The sequence below is a fragment of the Ciona robusta genome, chromosome 2 (assembly GCF_009617815.1).
Source record: "Ciona robusta chromosome 2, ASM961781v2".
NCBI classification, from domain to species: domain Eukaryota; kingdom Metazoa; phylum Chordata; class Ascidiacea; order Phlebobranchia; family Cionidae; genus Ciona; species Ciona robusta.
The window spans coordinates 6,088,881-6,108,178 of record NC_143236.1 but is presented as its reverse complement, the minus strand read 5'-3'; the positions used below and the strand labels follow the sequence as shown (position 1 = coordinate 6,108,178).

General features: G+C 37.7%; 3 protein-coding genes across 4 annotated transcripts; 2 read left to right on the top strand and 1 right to left on the bottom strand.

The window, feature by feature from the left end:
• Nucleotides 1–1,259: 1,259 nt before the first annotated feature.
• On the top strand, nt 1,260–4,739 carry LOC149740588 (uncharacterized). The gene is made up of 5 exons (XM_089873167.1): nt 1,260–1,708; nt 2,024–2,516; nt 2,751–2,868; nt 3,153–3,755; nt 3,837–4,739. Exons 1-5 carry the CDS (start codon nt 1,577–1,579, stop codon nt 4,588–4,590), a joined length of 2,100 nt encoding a protein of 699 aa, XP_089729293.1. The 5' UTR covers nt 1,260–1,576; the 3' UTR covers nt 4,591–4,739.
• A 1,879-nt stretch (nt 4,740–6,618) lies between these two features.
• LOC149740587 (uncharacterized) lies at nt 6,619–14,465 on the top strand. Of its 2 annotated transcripts, none has more exons than XM_089873169.1 (17): nt 6,619–6,756; nt 7,782–7,881; nt 8,536–8,717; nt 8,992–9,079; nt 9,148–9,248; nt 9,628–9,715; nt 9,892–10,098; nt 10,170–10,295; nt 10,601–10,726; nt 11,138–11,275; nt 11,390–11,577; nt 11,903–12,134; nt 12,544–12,726; nt 12,801–12,899; nt 13,274–13,383; nt 13,978–14,103; nt 14,352–14,465. In XM_089873169.1, the coding sequence occupies exons 2-16, from the start codon at nt 7,842–7,844 to the stop codon at nt 14,095–14,097; spliced, it is 2,028 nt and encodes a 675-aa protein (XP_089729295.1). In that variant the 5' UTR covers nt 6,619–6,756; nt 7,782–7,841; the 3' UTR covers nt 14,098–14,103; nt 14,352–14,465. The 2 variants fall into 2 exon arrangements, with proteins under 2 accessions (XP_089729295.1, XP_089729294.1); XM_089873168.1 differs by having other exon boundaries at nt 6,621–6,756; nt 10,598–10,726.
• A 368-nt stretch (nt 14,466–14,833) lies between these two features.
• LOC149740586 (sodium/bile acid cotransporter 7-like) lies at nt 14,834–18,864 on the bottom strand. The gene is made up of 9 exons (XM_089873172.1): nt 18,735–18,864; nt 18,332–18,526; nt 17,593–17,699; nt 17,271–17,383; nt 16,862–17,012; nt 16,505–16,588; nt 15,977–16,142; nt 15,656–15,784; nt 14,834–15,444 (listed from the first exon to the last, which is right to left on the bottom strand). The coding sequence occupies exons 2-9, from the start codon at nt 18,495–18,497 to the stop codon at nt 15,275–15,277; spliced, it is 1,086 nt and encodes a 361-aa protein (XP_089729298.1). The 5' UTR covers nt 18,498–18,526; nt 18,735–18,864; the 3' UTR covers nt 14,834–15,274.
• Nucleotides 18,865–19,298: the final 434 nt, after the last annotated feature.

Here is a 19,298-nt window from a genome sequence, read left to right as displayed (position 1 = left end):
TCGATGCGGTTATGTCACTGTTCTAGACTGAGTTATGTTACCGTTGGGATGTTGCGTAGACGTCGCCGCCGGTAGTGATGCTACGCTCGGTTATTTAGGTCACTATTACTGCGGTTCGTAACAACCTGAAGCAGTTCCATGACGGTCGAAGCAGTGCTTAACATCCGAACGATATTATATTGTGTGAAGATAGGACGAGAGTATCGCGGTACCAACATGGTGACTTACCTTTTGATTGGGACATCCGGAGCCGTTATTGGCTTCGACTCCTTGTGGTTGGACATTTAATAATTTGTACACTGCAGATGATTATCCTTCAGGATTGGAACCATATTTTCTTTAAAGATATTTCAATGATTATGTCCGCGTTAATTACCTTTTGTATATACAACCGTCCCATTTTAGATATGCGTGAGCTGGTGTGTGTATTGCATGCCCTTTTTGCACTTTTTTTATTTGCACCTCGTCGTATTCTTTTTGTCTTTTTGTTGTTGTTGTTGTTGTCGTGCACATGCTTACCTATGTGCATTCGTTGTATCGTTTTTGTCTATGAGGGTTTCTTTAACCTGCGTGGACAGTAACATCCCGCAAGGGTTTCTCACCTAAGTAGAAACCCACTACCATTGGCTGGGGGCTTGTCGTGCCGTAGTGGCTTTCCACCAACGCCAGCCACATAAATGATAAAGATATTTTAATCCTGTTTTAGTTTTTTTAGAAAACAACTAATTTCTTGGAGACCTGTAGCGACTGCTGTTTCAATTCCCACTGACATCGCGTTTTTAGTACGGTTAATAACAAACGTCAAAACTTTTTTCCATTGTCTTTCATCGCAACCGAAGAAACTTCATTTTATTTAATTTTTTTCCATTGTCTTTCATCGCAACCGAAGAAACTTCATTTTATTTAAAAATTTTTCCATTGTCTTTCATCGCAACCGAAGAAACTTCATTTTATTTAATTTTTTTACAACTGATCCTAGCATATATCACCACCTAATTTGCGTGTTTGACTAACGCTTTTAACACGATGCTAATAGAGAAAATCAGAGTCCGGACGGACTCTGAAGAAAATTATTGACGGTAGTGTAACTCACGAACTTAGTTGTGTATGTTAATGTTAATCGGTCTGGCTTTTATCGTTCTCAATAAACTCGTTATGCACGTGGTCCACTATTAGAGCCAGGCTCTCTTGTCGTCTCTTCGAAGTGGGTTGTGAACTGTGAACCCGGAACGGCGCCAATTTCGGAAAGAAGTTTGTTTGATGATCGGTGGATAGTGTTGATACGCGAAAATATATTGTGTAAATTATCACTAGTTTTTGAGGTAGATCCCACCCGGCGGAAATTTGTGAGGTTGATTAAACAGACGAAAGAAAGCGCGGACAGAAAAAGTGAGACTGAACCAACGTAGACTATAGTTGAAATGGCAACTGTCTATAGTGTGTTTTACCTAAATTTTCATTATTCTGTTAAAAACTTGGATTGACCATTGATTGTAATGTTTTCAATTTTGAAAGGCGTCTGTATTTAATTACTCAAAAGAAAATTTATTGCAAACGATTCATAACGTAATTGAAAATGGCTCAGCCTATCTTTGGACGTTTGAGCAATGGAGAAATTCGACTGAAGTATTCTCCTGCTGCCATAAAGGTGATTCACGAAAATGAGAAGAATGGATCCTCTCCAACATTTTGTCTTCCTCCTGATCAGGTTAACTTTGATATATTCAATATGTAACTTTTGTGCCAACAGTGCACCTATGTTCAATGCTATCGTCAAAAATTGCCACGTTAGGAAATCCTACTTAATTTAGTATGTAATTTTTTCTTTGTTAAGTTATTGGTGTGCGTGGGAAATTATGGCGTGCATCACTAAAAGTTTGTAAACAAAATTGCTTGTCTACCTGCCGTACTTTGCAGACTGGATGTTAATGAAATAGGCGTCGCCAATTCTTGCCAAATTAGTGCGAGTCCTACTGATGGACATCTTATGGTAATCTTTATTAAACATATGGTTATTTTTTAGGTAAGATCACGGGCCATGCAAGCTGTAATGCAGAGGCAGGGCAATACAGATGATGAAGTGGAAGTTCTTGGGGAGTATTTGATGCAATTCGGAAAGTTCCGAAACCAGTCGTTCAAATGGATACTGGAAAATGCATTTGGGTTTGCGGTTTGGTTGCTGTGTGATATGCGTGCTGAGGTTTTTACTGAAGCTCCGTTGAGTAAAAACAAAGCTGCTTTTATGAACTATGCTTGTTCTTTTTGGGAGGTGCAAGAACATGTTAAAAAACTAATGAAGACAAAAGAAAAGGGGAATAATAAACCACCCGCTTCGAAGAAAATGAAAATTGTGGATGACGAAATTTCCTCCATGAGTAAGCAATCAAAGTTGGAAAACATTCAAGGTGTTAATTTTAGTACGACACCTACACAAGATGATTACAGGGCTTCGAGTGACTTCATGGTCGGTACAAAACGGAGTGTTCTTTCTCAGAAACAGAAAGCGGGGTATAAAGGTAATTTGTATATAAACTTAGGTGCAACAGCCCCACTTTTCAATTGACGTTTTTCACCACAATTTTTATCTATAGCAATAGCTTGTTTTAAAAGCTGTTGTTTTGCTGTTGATTTATTTTATTTGTTCTTCAAATAACATGATCTTCGCTATCGTTTTTAAAAAGATAAATAAAAAATATGTTATGTTATAACTTACAAGCTTTGTGTGTGATACCTTTTAAATATTTTAATAGAATCCCTCTTACCTGATGGTTGGCAACAAACTTTACCCAAAGTTGACCACACATGGGTAGCTCAGACATTCTTCAAACAAAATGTTTATACTGGAAAACCAGAACTTGACTTGGCAAGGTAAACAGACTGCCGAGACTGGTATTATTTAAATGGAACACCTCAATGACAAAATACAACTACATTGTTATTTTATTTAAAAACCTTAAATCACCGAACAATAGCGGGACGGATTATGAACGAATAAACAACGCAGTTAAATTGAATATAAATAAAACACCACAATATGTTGCTGGCTTGCAGCTGAATTTATTAAGGACCACATAATAACTTATATATATATTATATAAATATTTTTTGCTTTGCCTCAAACCTGTTTTACATTACATTTCTATTTATTACAGAATTGATAAACTTTGGTGGTATCCACCTCAGCCACCCCTTCGGTGTACAGAGCAACCAAATCCTTCAAGATACTTTGGTCACAAGTTACTTATGTGGATGCCGACACTAATTTGGCGATCAGTGCTGGTGTGCCCTTATCCAAACTGCTCTCAGATTCTCACAAGTGCAGGAGTTTACCACCACACTAAACAAGTGATGGACTTAGATGACAGTTACTACATGGCTGCAGAACATTTGAAATGTTCTAAATGCAAAGAAAAGTACATCAGTTGGGATGAGAATATTGTCAATCAGTTATGTATTGGCCACAGACTACAGTTCCCAGTTCTCCTATCATATAAACCTGCCTGTGACAGTTATGTTATCAGTATGCTTGGTCAAACTGCTTCTGGCTTTAGCACCATTCAACTGCACAAGGAATTAAAGGAAATGCATAGTGATAAATGGCTGAGGCAAACTGTACAATACTTATCCGACTGTCAGAGATTTATGAAATTTAGCAAAGACCATTTGAATTTGAAGCCCATATTCAAGAAACCACCTCAGTTCATTGAATACACGATACAAATGCCAGAAGTTAATCCCACTACATTGACACTACTGTAAGCATGCTACATCTACTATTTCGTTAAGATGTCTTTACTCCACCTCTTCATTCGTCTAATAACTAATAATTTATACAGCGAGAAGAAGAAAGAACTAGATTTACTAAAACGAAGTCTTGGTTTGGAACAACCAGGGATGACCTCATCACAACAACCAATACCACCACAACAACCAATACCACCACAACAACCAATACCACCCCAACAACCAATACCACCACAACAACCAATACCACCACAACAACCAAAACAACCACAACAAACAATACCACCACAACAACCAATACAACCACAACAACCAATACCACCACAACAACCAATACCACCACAACAACCAAAACAACCACAACAAACAATACCACCACAACAACCAATACCATCACAACAACCAATACCACCTCCAATAACATTAAATATTCCAGTTACATTCAATGTTCCCGTAAGCACAACTGGCGAGGCGAAAATTCAACAGACCCCGTTAATCATACAACCTGCTTACCTTATACCTATTGCTCCCAAACGAATAAGCATGAATGTATTTGACGCACCGATGACCAAAAGCAAGCCCATATTTGACGCACCCATGAACAAAAGCAAGCGTAATTACTTGAAAAGGAAACATAAGGAAGAACAAGCTGGGAAAGTGCGAAGGTCATATTATAGACCTGGACCAATTAAGTGTGGAAAATGCAAAAAGATTCGGGAGTCTGAAAATCACAAACAATATTATGGGAATTGGTATTGCAAAGAAACTAACCCAAAAACACATGGAGAGTGGTTAAAAGTAATGAAAGAAACAGGAATTGGACGCAAAAAAGTAAATGATTTTTAACAGTAATTATTTTAATCATATCACTGCCTTTTTATATGCTTTTGCCACCATTGTACCCTTTACCACAAAATGATCACTACAATTTCCACAAAATCTTCACTAGCCATTTTCATTAAATCTTCGTCACCAAAACCTTAACACAGTAAAAATCAGAGTGATCAGTTTATTCGGAAGGAACACATACTAACGTTAAGTTTACGTGGTGTTGGGGGTTTGGGTAACAGTTCAATGGTAGGACTCCATAACACGAAGTCGACAGCTCAGTTCATCGGTGGACAAACGAGCGGTACGAGGCTATGGAGAAACGTGAGGACAGCTAAAGTATAAAGTCAGCTCATACTGTCCCTCACAACACAGAAAATAGGAGGGCTTGTATAGGATATGGAACATGTGCGCGAACACAAAAAACGGAAGAGATAATTGACACCAAAGAATGGCAGGCTGTCCTGTCATTTCCTTGTGGTAATAGGAACACGCAGGATGTGTCGCTCAATCATAAATACAGTTACGCCAGATAAAATAGTTACGCAACACGGCTGTTTAATATTTAATCTTTATGCATTCAGTTAATTTGGGTAAACTTAAACTATAATATAAAATCTGTGCTCGACGCCCACCCAACCGCTACAATGGCAACTTCAGTATACTATGGTGGCAACAATATCCTGGTTTGTTCTTTATTTCTCACAACTCTTACATCTGAAAAATTATATGTTGTGTAGGAGTGGAAGTCCCAATAGAAATTGAATCATCGACCGCTTTTCAAAAAATGTGATTCGTTTTGGCCGGATCGTTTTTGTGCATATTTTACGTTTAGGGCCCAAGTAGGAAGTATTAAAACTCCGAGCTAACATATTTCCGCAAGTTGAAGCAACGCTGGTGTTTTGTAAGAAAACGCACTTTACGTAGTATATAAGCGGGTGTTCGGGTGAGCTCTTATAATTAAGGCTACCTAAACAGTTTTCGTTGTTATTCCAGCCTCCAGATTCGTGTGCAATCGTAATTCCAAACTTGAGTGATTATATCTCACTTGTCTAGCGTACTCGTCATCTATTCTTGCTCTTTTTTTACCTCCAACTGTTAGAACTCATGACGTTCTCATTTCCGTCGTCGGTAGTGGGCGATCAAGAGCCATTGGTTAAAAAAAGTAGCTCCTGTAAAAGGTTTAAATTATTTTAAAAATATACTGTACTGTGAAGAAAGATGGGACATCTTAAGCACGTAATATCCTGATCGTGATTTAAACATCAGCAACGCTCACAGGGCGTCGAAAGATACGGTTTTATAATATTTTTAGTTTACTGCCTGGAAAATGGGACGAGATAGAATGGACACGTGGCCCATCTAACCCCGACCTACTTTATACAGTCGATGTTTTCTGTTTGACGCTTAACTTTTTGTAGAACTTTCGGAAAACATTTTTGGGAATTACTGTGACCAGTTCAAAAATATAGATCTTGTTTCGTGCGCTTACCTATAATTGTAGGAATATTCTTTTATTTAAAGACTACACACTTATATTAGCACGTGACCTGTCACTGAACAGACGTATTCATTATAATTTACCGTTACGTCATCGTGTGTAATATATTCTATTTACATAAGCCATATACCAATTATACTTTGACCTTTCCCGAATAAAAGTCTTGTTATCTCAGCTGATTCTTTATTCTAACGTCAATACGCATGTGATTGTGGAGTATCGTCAAACTTTACACCAGACGACCAACACCACACGTTCAAAATTCGGGGGTTACGATAAGGTCTGTGTATTCGCCTTTAATTTCAACCGGTGTGGTATATTCACTAGTGCGGCCTGTGGGTTTGTTTATCGCCAAACAAAGTAAGCTGTTGGTTATTGGCTACGCAAACAAGAGGTTAGCTAGAATACGGCGGCTAAGTTTATTAAAACATAGTAGCCATATTAATCAAGACGAGTCTGTGACCTCGGGTCGGACAACGTCTCGCAACTAGATGCTGTAGATTAGCCTCAGTGTGCTCTGCTTTGTAGTTTGTATTGTGACGTAATAGAGTAAACGCGTGAACAAACATTCGGACAAGAAGTCAATATTTTATGGGGCAGTCGACCCAGTGTAGAGTCAAATCGCTGGCCTTGCAGGTTGATCCGGAATTTTATCGCATCCTGGAGGAAGTGAGCCATTAGAAGTACGTTGAGATTTTCCACAGATATATTGCAGCTAAGTTAAAGATAAGATATTGCTTAGACGGATTACGCTTGCGACGATTTATCTCCGAAATAGCAGCTTTTTTTAAGTAATAAGAAAAAGCTTAAGGCGCTACCTTCAAGTTCATAACACTGAGGTGCCTTGCTGAGCAAGTCATAAATTTCGTCTATGTCGTTAGCAACACCAGCCGTAATTTTGAAGTCAGTGCTCGTAACCGTTCAGTCAGAAAAGCACTATAAAGAGTGGGCGAAGTTTTATTGCGTCTTGAAGCAAAAACTGAAGCCGCGGCAGCAATAAAGAGATTCCAGATTACATATGGAACATTACGTTTTGTGTCGCAACAATAGCCTTGTTTATTTTATAGTGGGCTAAAAAGCACTTTGTGACATCACAATGTACGCATTCAGTACTGATTTAAAATCGTGTCTGTCGCGCCAAGAATGACAGAACACACTTTTGATATATTTTTTGAACGAAAAGGGTTGCGCACAAGTAGGCCAAGTGTTCGTCTTTACAGGGGAGTGGATAGTTAGCTAATGACGTAAGATTACTTCGCGTGTTATAAATTCCAACGTTTTTCCACGAACAATAAATTAACACGCCTCGACGTGGCTGGCAAATTAAACGTTAGGAATAGTGGTAAGGTCGACTTCTTAAGTTGTAGGATAGAACCTAGTTTACCGCGTGCGACCAAGGTTTTGTTTAAGTTTATGCACAGATCGTCCGTGTGGCAAATTGCCGAGAAATGCGGCCGTTATTATAATCTGTATACAGCAAAGCAGGCTTTTACGCAGTACGGGGCAATAACAGCATGGTGAAACACGGGCAGGTGGTTTAAATTGTTTATTTGCTTGTTCGGAAGCATCAGGCAGCTCATCCGTTTATCCGCGCAATTTGCTGACGGCTCACAACCACCGTTAAATTATGTATAGCAAGGCGGTCAGCGCTTCAGGGACCAGTGTGGCATTTTACTGCTTCGTTTTATCAGCCATTTGTACGTTGCAGGTTTGTGAGAAATTATTTTGTGACCTGCGAGCGACGATTTAAATTATTCTGCCGCCAAATATGCGAGCACTGATTGCGCTGGCATCATTCTTAGCGCAAGGTAAGAAACTATACACATAACCATTACATTAGTTTGCTTTGCAATTTGAGATACCGATATGCGCTGAAGTTGTATAGTAATATTACCCCCATTGAAATCATGTATGGCCTTATCATCGTACCCGCCTATTTAGCCGCCAGGTTTCTAAGCTAGGTTTCGTAGCCACACATTCTAGGTACGTGGGTGGTTGTTGTGTATAGATTTTGCTTACACAGAGTTTTACTTATTTACGTTTTATTTATTTAAAACGAACATGGATTTTTACGGTATACATGGAAACTTAATTGAAAATACAGTAGTGTGGGGAAGATAGGACACCTTTAGCACACAATATCCAACTATCTTGTTCGGGTTTTAAACAATTAAACAACGGCCTATATGTAAGTCCTCGGGATAGTGTTTTAAAATTCCCTGAATGATGCTTTATGTTTACTACCACGTAGGACGAAACAGAATGAAAAAGTGTCCAATCTTTTCTTCCTACTCGGTTTCAGTACAACCATACTATTTAGTATGGTAGTAAAGAGACTGTGATAGTAAATAATATGACAGTAAGATGTTACCGAAGATACCGTTAAGTTTGTGCACGTCATACCCCGCCGTGTTGTTTTGCTGAAATTTACAAAATCCTTTTCTCATGTTTATTCATCCTAGTCGGATTTTCATCTGGATCACATGACATTCGATTATCGTCGTCGTCACGCATCACCACTCTCAGCGCTGACGTCACAGTAGAGGCAAGCAAAACCGCAACAACGGCAATAATCGAACTTTATTACGAAGCGGAGGGAAACCCCCTGGCGGGCCAGATCGTGCCAAGTAAAACCGGAAACAAGGTATGTCTATATACCAAGTATAAAGATAGCTATCTATAACACAACCAGTAGTACACGGATGGTGTTTGCCCAGTTTCATTTGCTTGTTGGCAGACATGCTCCGTTAGATAAAATATGCTTTTCATTGGCCACTTCGACAGCATAAGAAATATTTCTCTTCGCTAACGGATCGATTGAGGTCTAAGAATCGCCACTTACAACTGTCCTGTGCTCTTATTGTGATGTCATAGGAGGAACATTAGTCGCTCATTGTCTGTGTATTGTTATGTCACAGGGAGACGAACGAACGCCTTTAGTGTTCGATTGTGGTTACTTTTCACGTTTAGGCGAATACAGGTTCGCCCTTCAAGACCCCATGCGAGGTAATTATTAACGCATAATTTCAAAACATGATGTCACGATAGCATCGACTGACCATTACGAATTCCAGAGTCACGTGTCATGACCAACGTCACTGTGAGCGCCACCAAGCGACCAGAAATCGAACTAAGGACGAAATCAAAACATGAGGCGTCAACTACCGACGTAAAGGTAGTGATGATATGGTTGCGTATAATAATGAACATTGTTTTTAATAAATATCAAAAATTATAGATTGTTTTCATTGTTTTATAACATGCTCACAGGAAAAATGAATCTTTGATTTGTTTAAGACGTTTATGGAGATATAGTATACCCGGGGGTAAAATGGGGACCTTAAGCACATATTATCCAAATAAACTGATCGTGTTTTAACAACGGTCTATGGGAGTTGTGAGGATACGGTTTTTTAACTCTTTCAATGTTCATTGTTTACTACAAAATGGTATCAGAAAGTATAATAAAACATTGTCTCATTTCCCCAACCCCACTATATATACGATTTGGTAAAAACTTCGCTTATTTTAAACCCCTTTCCTTATATTACCAGGTAACTGTATCGTTACCTCCCATCCTATGTTCATCAGCTGTGGTCAACCAGTACCCGACGTTTATTCGATTTCTACGAAATAATTCAGGTAATGTAAAACCCTGCTTGTGTACCTTCAACACGTTTGCTTAATCAGATGTGTGTGGTGGCCCATTGTTATCACATAAAAAGAAACTTATTTTGTAAATTTTTATTTTGATTTGCTTTTTTTAACGTTTTGAAATAAAGTTTAACATAAAAGTTTTTGTAATATTTTCCTTTTAGTCGTCATGGCAACGCGTGAAGTCACATTCCCGCCATCTTCAGTCGTTTTCTTGTGTGACGTATTCAACCAACCTGGTAGTTACGTCGCTCAGCTGGTCATGTCTGTGCGTAATAGTGACGTCATAGTCGCCGAGAGCAACGTCATGGAAGTCAACTGGAGCGGAGAGTACTCGCTTGACGTCACTGATGACGTCACAAACTGTCAAGGTATACGTTATTCCTCAATTTCGCCGCTCATAAGGTATTTGCCTCTGTAACCAGCACCGATGTTTTTTCAGGTGGATCGATTAAAGTATTTTACAAACGACCACCTTGTGTGCCTCCCAATGACGTCATACAGGCCGTTGCCATGGGTAACGACGGGGAGACTTTCGATCTTGGCAACCGCACGACTCGTAGCGACGGTAAGTACCATGTTTTGTGTTTGTTACGAAACATCTGTTGATATTTGTGTTCAAAGCACATTAGTAGAAGGTGTGAGTTTGCGCAATACACGTGTCGAACAATATTTTCTCTCGTTATACAAACTGTATGCATGGACGAAGCTATACAACAGTATAGGTTAAATTCTTTTTTCTCAGACGAATTAAATATATTTACCTATTTTTTCAATGATGTTTAAAACAAACATAGCGTCAAGTTTTATTGCATTTATAACTGTTAAGATATTTTTTACGATGTTTTTTTATTCTTTGTTTTTCCACAGAAGATTTCGTCGAGTTTGAATGTCAATCGATATTCGATAAATTACACAACAGTCCTGGCGTTTGTTTCCGCTACATGACTTCTGGGGTTGCCATGAGAACCGTCTGTAGGCGAGCCAATACAAGTTTAAGTATGTATTCCGTATAGATGTTGACATATTTACCGAGCTTTACTTTCGAAAATTGCGTTGTTTTGGGAGATCAATTTGACGATGTGGCCAAATGATTAGCGCGCGTGTTTCTAACCTAGAGATTATAGGTTAAAGGCTCGTCGCTGCTACCATTGTGGGTGTACGTGTCGTTGGGCAAGACACAAAACATAATAATAATAAAATAATAATAATAAAAAATAACACAAAAAATAATAACCCACAAACACATGAACAAAAATTCCTCTAAATTAATTTGGAGAAAGTTACAAACGTGGTAGCTCGTAAGCGGGCACGAGGCGGTGTATGAAAGAGAACCCTTATGTTATAAGAACTGTCCGCTTGCGCCGGGGAAAAGGTTCCATTTACTTATTCATTCATAATGCTTTGCAGACTTTAGTGTATCTGGATCATGGACTACTTGGTCCTATTGGAGTCAATGTGAACGACCTTGCAGTGTTTCCCTCAGCAGAAGGACAAGAACGTGCGATAATCCAAAACCTATGGGTGGCGGGCAACACTGTTCTAAAGGTATTTCTGTTTTGAAGTTTAATAATCGGAAAACTTCGAATTAATGAAATGCCTTTTTGTAAAAACAACACCAAGTCGTCATCTTACACATATCCTGTTCAACATTTAAAACAGATCCTGGAATAAACACCGAGTATCAGTTTGAAGTAGGACAACCAAGCAATTCGGGTTGCGGATTCGCCTCTCTGATGACGTCAACGAATGCGTCATCACCGTGCATGTGTGGTTGTTTTGTAGAAGCTTATCACACGGGTGTTCTCACTTCACCGGTGCAGGGACAGTGTGGACATAATAACGAAGTTGTGAGTATACTGTTACAATAAATTAAATATGAATTTTTTAAACGTTGATAATTTATAAATTAAAGCACATTTGCACAAATTATCTGTAAATTCAGCATCGTTGGTATTCATTAACATTTTTATATGTTTTTTTTTTATATAAAAACTGCGCAACTATGAAAACCGTGGGTCGGACTCTTTAGGCTCTCTATGAGTGTCCTTGGAAGTTGGGGTAATTGGTCAACTGACCAAAATTCATCTCGTGCTACGGAATACCCGTGTTATAACGACTGTTGTTTAAAGCAAGTTACATGCAACCGCAAATTAACTATGGTTTTATTGTAAGGTATGGAGGTTCTACACTTCTCCTGGAAAATTTCTCCGCTTCCGTTTGATTTATTCCCAACTTGTTGCTGGAGAACTGCTCACCATCACTGACGAGTGGAAGACCACCGCTATGAGGTCACAGTTACGCAGTGTGACGTCACAAGCAAACATCGCCACCGTGCGGTATAAACTACCGCCAATGAATGACGTCATCGCATCTTGCGGCTTCATGCTCTTGTATAAAGTAATCGGTAAAACTCGAGTGTAGTTTTGAAGTTTTAATATTTAACATTAAACTGCTAATATAAAATTAAATAATATAGTAGGGTGGGGGAGGATGGGACACCTTTAGCACAGAATATCCAAATATCCTAATCGTGTTTTAAACAATTAACAACGGTGCATGGGAGTTGTAAACATAGATGTTCCTAATTCTTTGAATGTTTTTTTGCTTACTACCAAATTGGAAAATAAAATAGAATGAACAGGTGTCCCATCTTCCCCCACCCTTATATAAGTTATGTAAAATATTGTTTAAAATTAAAGAACGGTGATATTATTATACCTATACCTAAGATAATATACCTACCCTGAGTTCGTGTTACTGTTAATAAAGGTAAATCAATCGATTAGCTGAGAATTTACAATTTCCTCTTTCAGATAGCAGCAGTTTGCAAACAACACCGTCGCCTAGCAACAATACTGACGTCATCAGGAAGAAGGAAACTTGGATTGATGACGTAGTCAAAAACCCTGTGATGGCGGGTGGGATCACTGCTTGTGTCGTCATAATCATAGTCGTTGTAATCGTCACAGTTGCGACTTGTTGTCGCTTAAAAAGAAGTAAGTGTGTTCGAATGAGTATGACGTAAGAGGTGACGCAATTTAATGACGTCATTGTTTTTTGTCACTTTTAGGAGATACAAAACGCACAACAGAAGTAATGTCCATGTCGCACCGTCTCACAACGCCACCTGACGGTAAAAGCTGCAGCAACATCGTAGAAAGTGAATCAGGTATTTATATTGTTATAAGCACCGAACTGAGTAAAGTTAGTGTTGCAAAAAGCATATTATGTTAAGATACGATAGATAAGTTTACTGATTCATCAAGTATAGATGAGCATTACTGTGGGGTAATCGTCTGGTGAATAACCAACCTCATGATGACGTCATTGAAAATCAGCCACATGATGGCGTCATTTAATATTCAACCTCATTATAGGGTCATCGAATATTAAACCTTACGATGACGTCATTGAATATCAACCTCCCTTTGACGTCATTAAACTTCAACCTCATTGTGACGTCAATAAATTAATAACCTCACCATGACGTCATATCAAAATCCGTATGACGTCATTAACCCCATTATAACGGCATTGTTACAGACAGACCGGCCCCTGTTGGCGAAACTGGTTATTGTGACGTAGAGACCCCGGTGACCCCGAAACCTCGTGCAGCTTATTATCTCGCACAGCGACAGTTACAACTTATGAAGGTAGGTGTGGGGAGATTAATCAACGGTTTAAATATTGTTGGCCGAGTTTAGGCAACCTTGTGTGTAGTCACATCATGCAATGTATAACCGCTGGTGAACGAAGATATAGTAGGGTGGGGAAGACGGGACACCTGTAGCACATAACTGTTTATCGACAACGGTTGATTGGAGTCGTGGGAGTACGGCTTTATAGTTCTTCTCGATTTTTTTTGTTCACTACCAAAAGGGACGAGATAGTATTCATAAAATGGTGTCCCATCTTCCCCACCCTACTTATACGCGTTGGTTAGGTTATGTTGGGTTAAGACGGCACCGTAAAACATATGAATGCTCGCTTCGTACCTTGAGAATCATGTATATCGAAGCTTGGTGCTGTCATAGTGTGTATCTATTGACAAGACACCCAACAGTATTAGAATCATTCTAGTTTGAATCAAAGAAACCGCCGAAGTGTAATATCAATTCTAATATCGTAAATTCAAATCCCCATAGTTTGCCCTCGTGTGCGTAATGAATAAAATTATAAGTGTCTTATTAAGTTTATTTATCCTTACATGATTTGTTAAACAACAAGCACGTCGCTTTCATCCATAGAAACTCGGCACACAGGATTCGGTTCAAGTTTATACAGCGTCGTGCGCGAACGATCAGAACATTCGCGAACAAGAAGCGTTATTATTTGGAAACCTTCAAAATTCAGATGCCGCCACGTGACACAAGGTATATCGCTTCACAATCCTTTATAACAGGGTGGGAGAAGCCGGGATATTTTTATTTATTCTATTTTCTCGCCCCATTTGGTGGTTAAAAGAAACTTTAAAAAAAGATAAACCATATCCTCACGACTCCTATATACCGTTGTTAATATTATTTCGAATATTTGGAAATATGTGCTAAAGGTGTCCCTAATATATTAAATAAACAAAAAATAGTTTTGGTGAATAACAAGTTGAATTTTGCATTTGCAGGTTATGCATTGCAGTGCATGAGATTGGAAGCAGATTAAACATGATTCGTGTCGCTTGAACATAAGGTGTATATGCAGATATCGTACTTGCTGTCAATAAAACCACTCGTTCGTACTACGATCGTTTTCTAACTCAGTTACCCGAGCCATGGAATTGAATGTATCTTATTTTATCCTCGCGTGGTCGGAAAACGACAGTCGTTATAACACAGGTGTTCTGTTTAAACCTGGTGCTAGTTTACGAGTTACCACGATTGTAACTTCGTTGTTGTTTATTTTTTATGTATGAATGACAATTCAGACGACCCATTGTAAACACTGGGTTGGAGAAATTGTAGTTCAGTGTCCACTCACGCCCACAATGGTAGCAGCGACGAGCCTTGAACCCATAACCTACGCTAAAAAATTGTGCAACGTCGCTTGACCCATCAGTATGTGTTTTACATACGGGCGTCTATCACGACACGATATATTACATTTACATAGTATATGACGCATTTATTATGTTTATAAGGCTTGATAAGTACATTTCACAGGAAGAGCATCTTGAGTAAATAGAATATAAGCAAAATACGGTATAAGTAACAAACTTCGATTTGTGTAGCTTCATGAATTGGTTTCGGACGTGTGGAAATGCATAACAACTAAAAAAGGATCAAAAATTGCCTAAAATACATGTGTATAAAAACAACTAAAATGCTTCGGAATAAATAGATTTAAAATAGATATGTTGACCTTGAACTGCGGTTTTTGCTACACACGGGAAAACTGAATAAATAATGAAAAAGAAAATAACACCTAACTACACAAGCACCATAGCGCGTTTGTATCAATTAGTACTTGGTCATTATTTTCAAACTTTGTCCCTATTTTTTCCAGTCGTTGATAGTCATGATGCAGGTCGAGACGTTAGTGAACATCCACTTAACTAGGAGCAGGAAGCTCGGTTTTAAGTGCTCTGTGCATCCACGAGCGAACAGATTGGACGAGGACTCCTCCAAGGAGCATTTGTGTGGGATGGTAGATGAGGAGAGGGATCGTGAGGAGAGAGAGGTAAGGAGATCCGAGGTAAATGATCTTTATCATCGGGATGCCTGAAGTGAAGAAGAAATAAGAACAGTAAAAGAAAAAGAAACAAAAATTTAAGGAAAAAAAATTGTTTTTAATTTTTGAAAGGAATATTTAAATTTTTGAAATGATAAACTTGAAGTGATATTTAAGTTTTGTTGAAGATCAAACATTTTAGATGCAAACTTATAGTCTCCACATATATACAGACTTATTCATATTTTATGAGCAACTTACCCAGGGTTAGAGACTTATGTGTGGCACAGAACATTGCACACACTGTGTCTTGTGGTTTGAATCCCAACCAAGTAACTCTCGTAGTGATGAAGAACACCAAGGTTATCAGCGTAGCTTGCCATAAGAATACTATATAAAAAATTCGGTCAGGCAAGCCATTAAAAAACAGCACATTTTGTGTTAATTATGAAAATTTATCGATTTTGTGTTAACGTTAATTATGCAAATTCACCCAAAAAATACAGCTAGCATTTGTATCTGGGCAAGGAGAACCTTTAGCATAGAATATGCATGTTAGATAACATAGTCTTGACAAAGTACCTGTTGCAGCCACGGATGCCAAACTAAAGTAATCGATTTTAAGGTTTGAGTTGGAAAAAGTGTCACAGAATGTTGTGTAGATTATCAGGAGTAAAATAAAGCTGCCAATGATTCCAAAAGGAGGTTGCGTTCGTTCCAACCAACCCTTTACAAACTGTCGAGCAATCTGAAAAGGTGTTTAAAAAGTTGGTTACTGGGGCCTGGGGTATCAGCTAATGGGGTATTGTCATTTTTAAGTCATGTAATAGTAACATGTGAGAAGTTATTAGTAAATTTTATTTTTTCAGTCGAATAAGATACTGACGATGCCATTTAGGGGAAATATATATATTTTATTACACAATTGGTTGGGCTGGATTTTTGTCTGTTACGTTTTCGTACCACCAGACCCTTACTACATTTCTTTAAACAAGAATGGTTTAACTCTTCGCGGAACTCATTACTACACTGTGTTTAACTATGCACCAGATCTGGGTCAGGTATGCAGAATTTATTACAGTATTTAAATATAGCTGGTAAACCAGTTACCTGTCCTACGAGGATTGGTACCACCACAGTTACAAATAAACTTGAAAAAATATCAATGAATGGGACTGTGGATGAAGAACCCATCTGTGAAAATATGGAATTCAAATATAATTTGTAAACGTTAAAAAATGTAAAAACTTGTAAAAATAAAAATCGCATTTTGGTTTCACATTTGTTTAGTATAGTAGGGTGGGGGATATGGGACAGATTTTTAATCTATTTTATCGTCCTTTTTGATAGTAAACAAAGAACATTCAAAGAGTTGTAAAACCGTATATATTTTGATAGTATGTATCAAAGGTATCCCATCAACCCTCACCCTACTATATCATTTAAAATTGAGGAAAACTGACTTACAAACATAAAGACCAGCACTGGAGAGACTACGATACCAAGAAAACTGCCAAAAGCAGAATTGAAAATGGCTGCAGCATCATTTCCACCAACAGTCTTTGTGAATATGACAGCAGATGACACAGGTGGAGGCATGCAACTTACTATCTGTAAACTGGAAGAGAATTTGATCAAAGGTATTGTAATAACAATGAATAAAGGAATGAATGTGACTTGCTATATCCTCGCATGGCCGGAAAACTACAGTCATTATACAGGCGTTCTGTTTCATACACTTCGTGCCAGCTTACAAGTTACCAAGTATGTTACTTTTGGGCGATTATTTTTTGAGGATTTTTTTATTATTTTTTTTGTGTGGCTGATAATTTGTATAAAAACAATAACACAACTTAAATAGCATGAGCTGACCTACCCTTGAATAAGATAAACATTTATAGCAGTTTTTGATAAGAAATGCAATAGGATCCACATCGCACATGGTGTGAACAGAAGAGTAAATGATTGAATAAATGTATGGAGCTGAACCTGTGGATGAATTAGATGTTTTTCGAATTGAATAAAATTGACTAAAATCTATACTGATATACATAAAAAAAGTAAAAAAGTTAAAAATTGTTGTTAACTGAAAAAAAAAATTGTTGTCAATTTGAGTTAAAATTGTTGTCAACTCACAAGACAACCATATTACATGAATAATAGTTGACTAGTTGTTGGCAAAAAAGAAATGTTGGTACCTGTAACAATGCTTTTTTTAATTCTTCAGTCTTTAATGATAACCCACTGTTGAAAAATATGAGTGACACTGCGATGTACTTTACGGTAATCTCTGGCATCAATGGCCCTGTGGAAACATCATTGATTTAATGTTAGTACAGTGCGGGTACAAATATACAGTGCTCTGTGAAACTGAAAACCCTAAAAGTTCCAACACACGAGAACATGAATGGCTATTTTTTGACCAGCACCTATGTTAAGGTTTCATAATTTATTTTAACATGTACCATTCATCATAACAGGTAGACCAGGGAAAACAGGAAACATTAGAAAGATACTAATTATCTTTGGAAGTGTGTGCTTTGTTTCGCTTATTAGGAAACTACTGATTCATCTATGGTGGCTGAATAGTTTCCTGTGATATTCCAACGAATGATTTAACTATACTATGAAAAGCCCATACACAATTCCAGTACTGTTTTATACCAGTTTAATTATTTAATTAGTAATATCAAAATATTGTACAACAAAAAATTGATGATTTTTTACCAGCATCATGATAGGCTTTAAACACATTGTTATTAAAATTGAATGTGAATGAATGAATGAACGAATGTAACTTGGTTTATTCCCACATGGCCAAAAACGACAGTCGTTATAACACGGGTGTACTGTTTCATACACCTTGTGCAAAATTATATTAAATATTATTCTATTCACTTATTGGTTATCAGTTTATCACTATAGTAATTTACAAACCCCCTTTAGCTCCGAATTCTGGGTTTGCTCTTGCCAGCAGAATGACCAGAACAATTCCCAAAACAAACCAGTTTTTGAGCAACTTCTCTCTAAGTGAACCTAAAATTCCACTCCCAGGCTTAGGACCCATATTTTTCAAGTAAGGTGTAGTTTTTGTCCAAATCATTGGCCAGCAGGCATTTCTTATCTCAACCTAAATAAAAAAGTTTTTATTTAACAAGTTAAATAAAAACTGTATTTTTAATTATCTTTAAGAGTTTTTTGACCAACATAAATCTTGAAATTAACTTATATATATATAGGGTAAACTAACTTTTAACTATCAACTAAACTATAAAATGTTTGTTAGGTAACTTAACAGCATATATTTTACACATACAACTTCAAATAGTAAACTGTAACTCGTGCTAGCTCTAATCCTGCGCCAGTTCTAACTTTATCACTAAAGAGTTTGCTCGTAACTTGTTTTCCCGGTAATGTTACACACAGGATGCTAACTGTAATCAATTATTTTTACCTGCTATTGAGATTTTAAGTTACATTAATATTAATCAAACAATCTCAATGTGCATACGCCTTGATTAATAACGAACGAGTATAAAGTGATAAACCATTCCTGCGGTCACTTTTTAAACCTAAACAAACTTTTAAAACAAATGGATAAAAGAATTCATGAAAAGCTGCAAGGTTGCCAACTTTGTAAACAAGAGTTATGGAACTCTGGTATCTGTTAAAGTAAGACCAGCTGATCTTCGCGTCGTACTACACGTCACAATGCTTCGGTGTATGACGTCATAGCGACAAGAATGTAAACATAGTTACTCATCCGAATCGAACATCCAATAGAAATGTTATAAAAAGCGTTGGAATTTGCTCAAGCACTGTAAATGAGATAAGGGCCATTCTACCGAGAGTTTAACAATCTCGGACAGTCGCAATTCGGCGGATCGTATATACTGGCAATTTT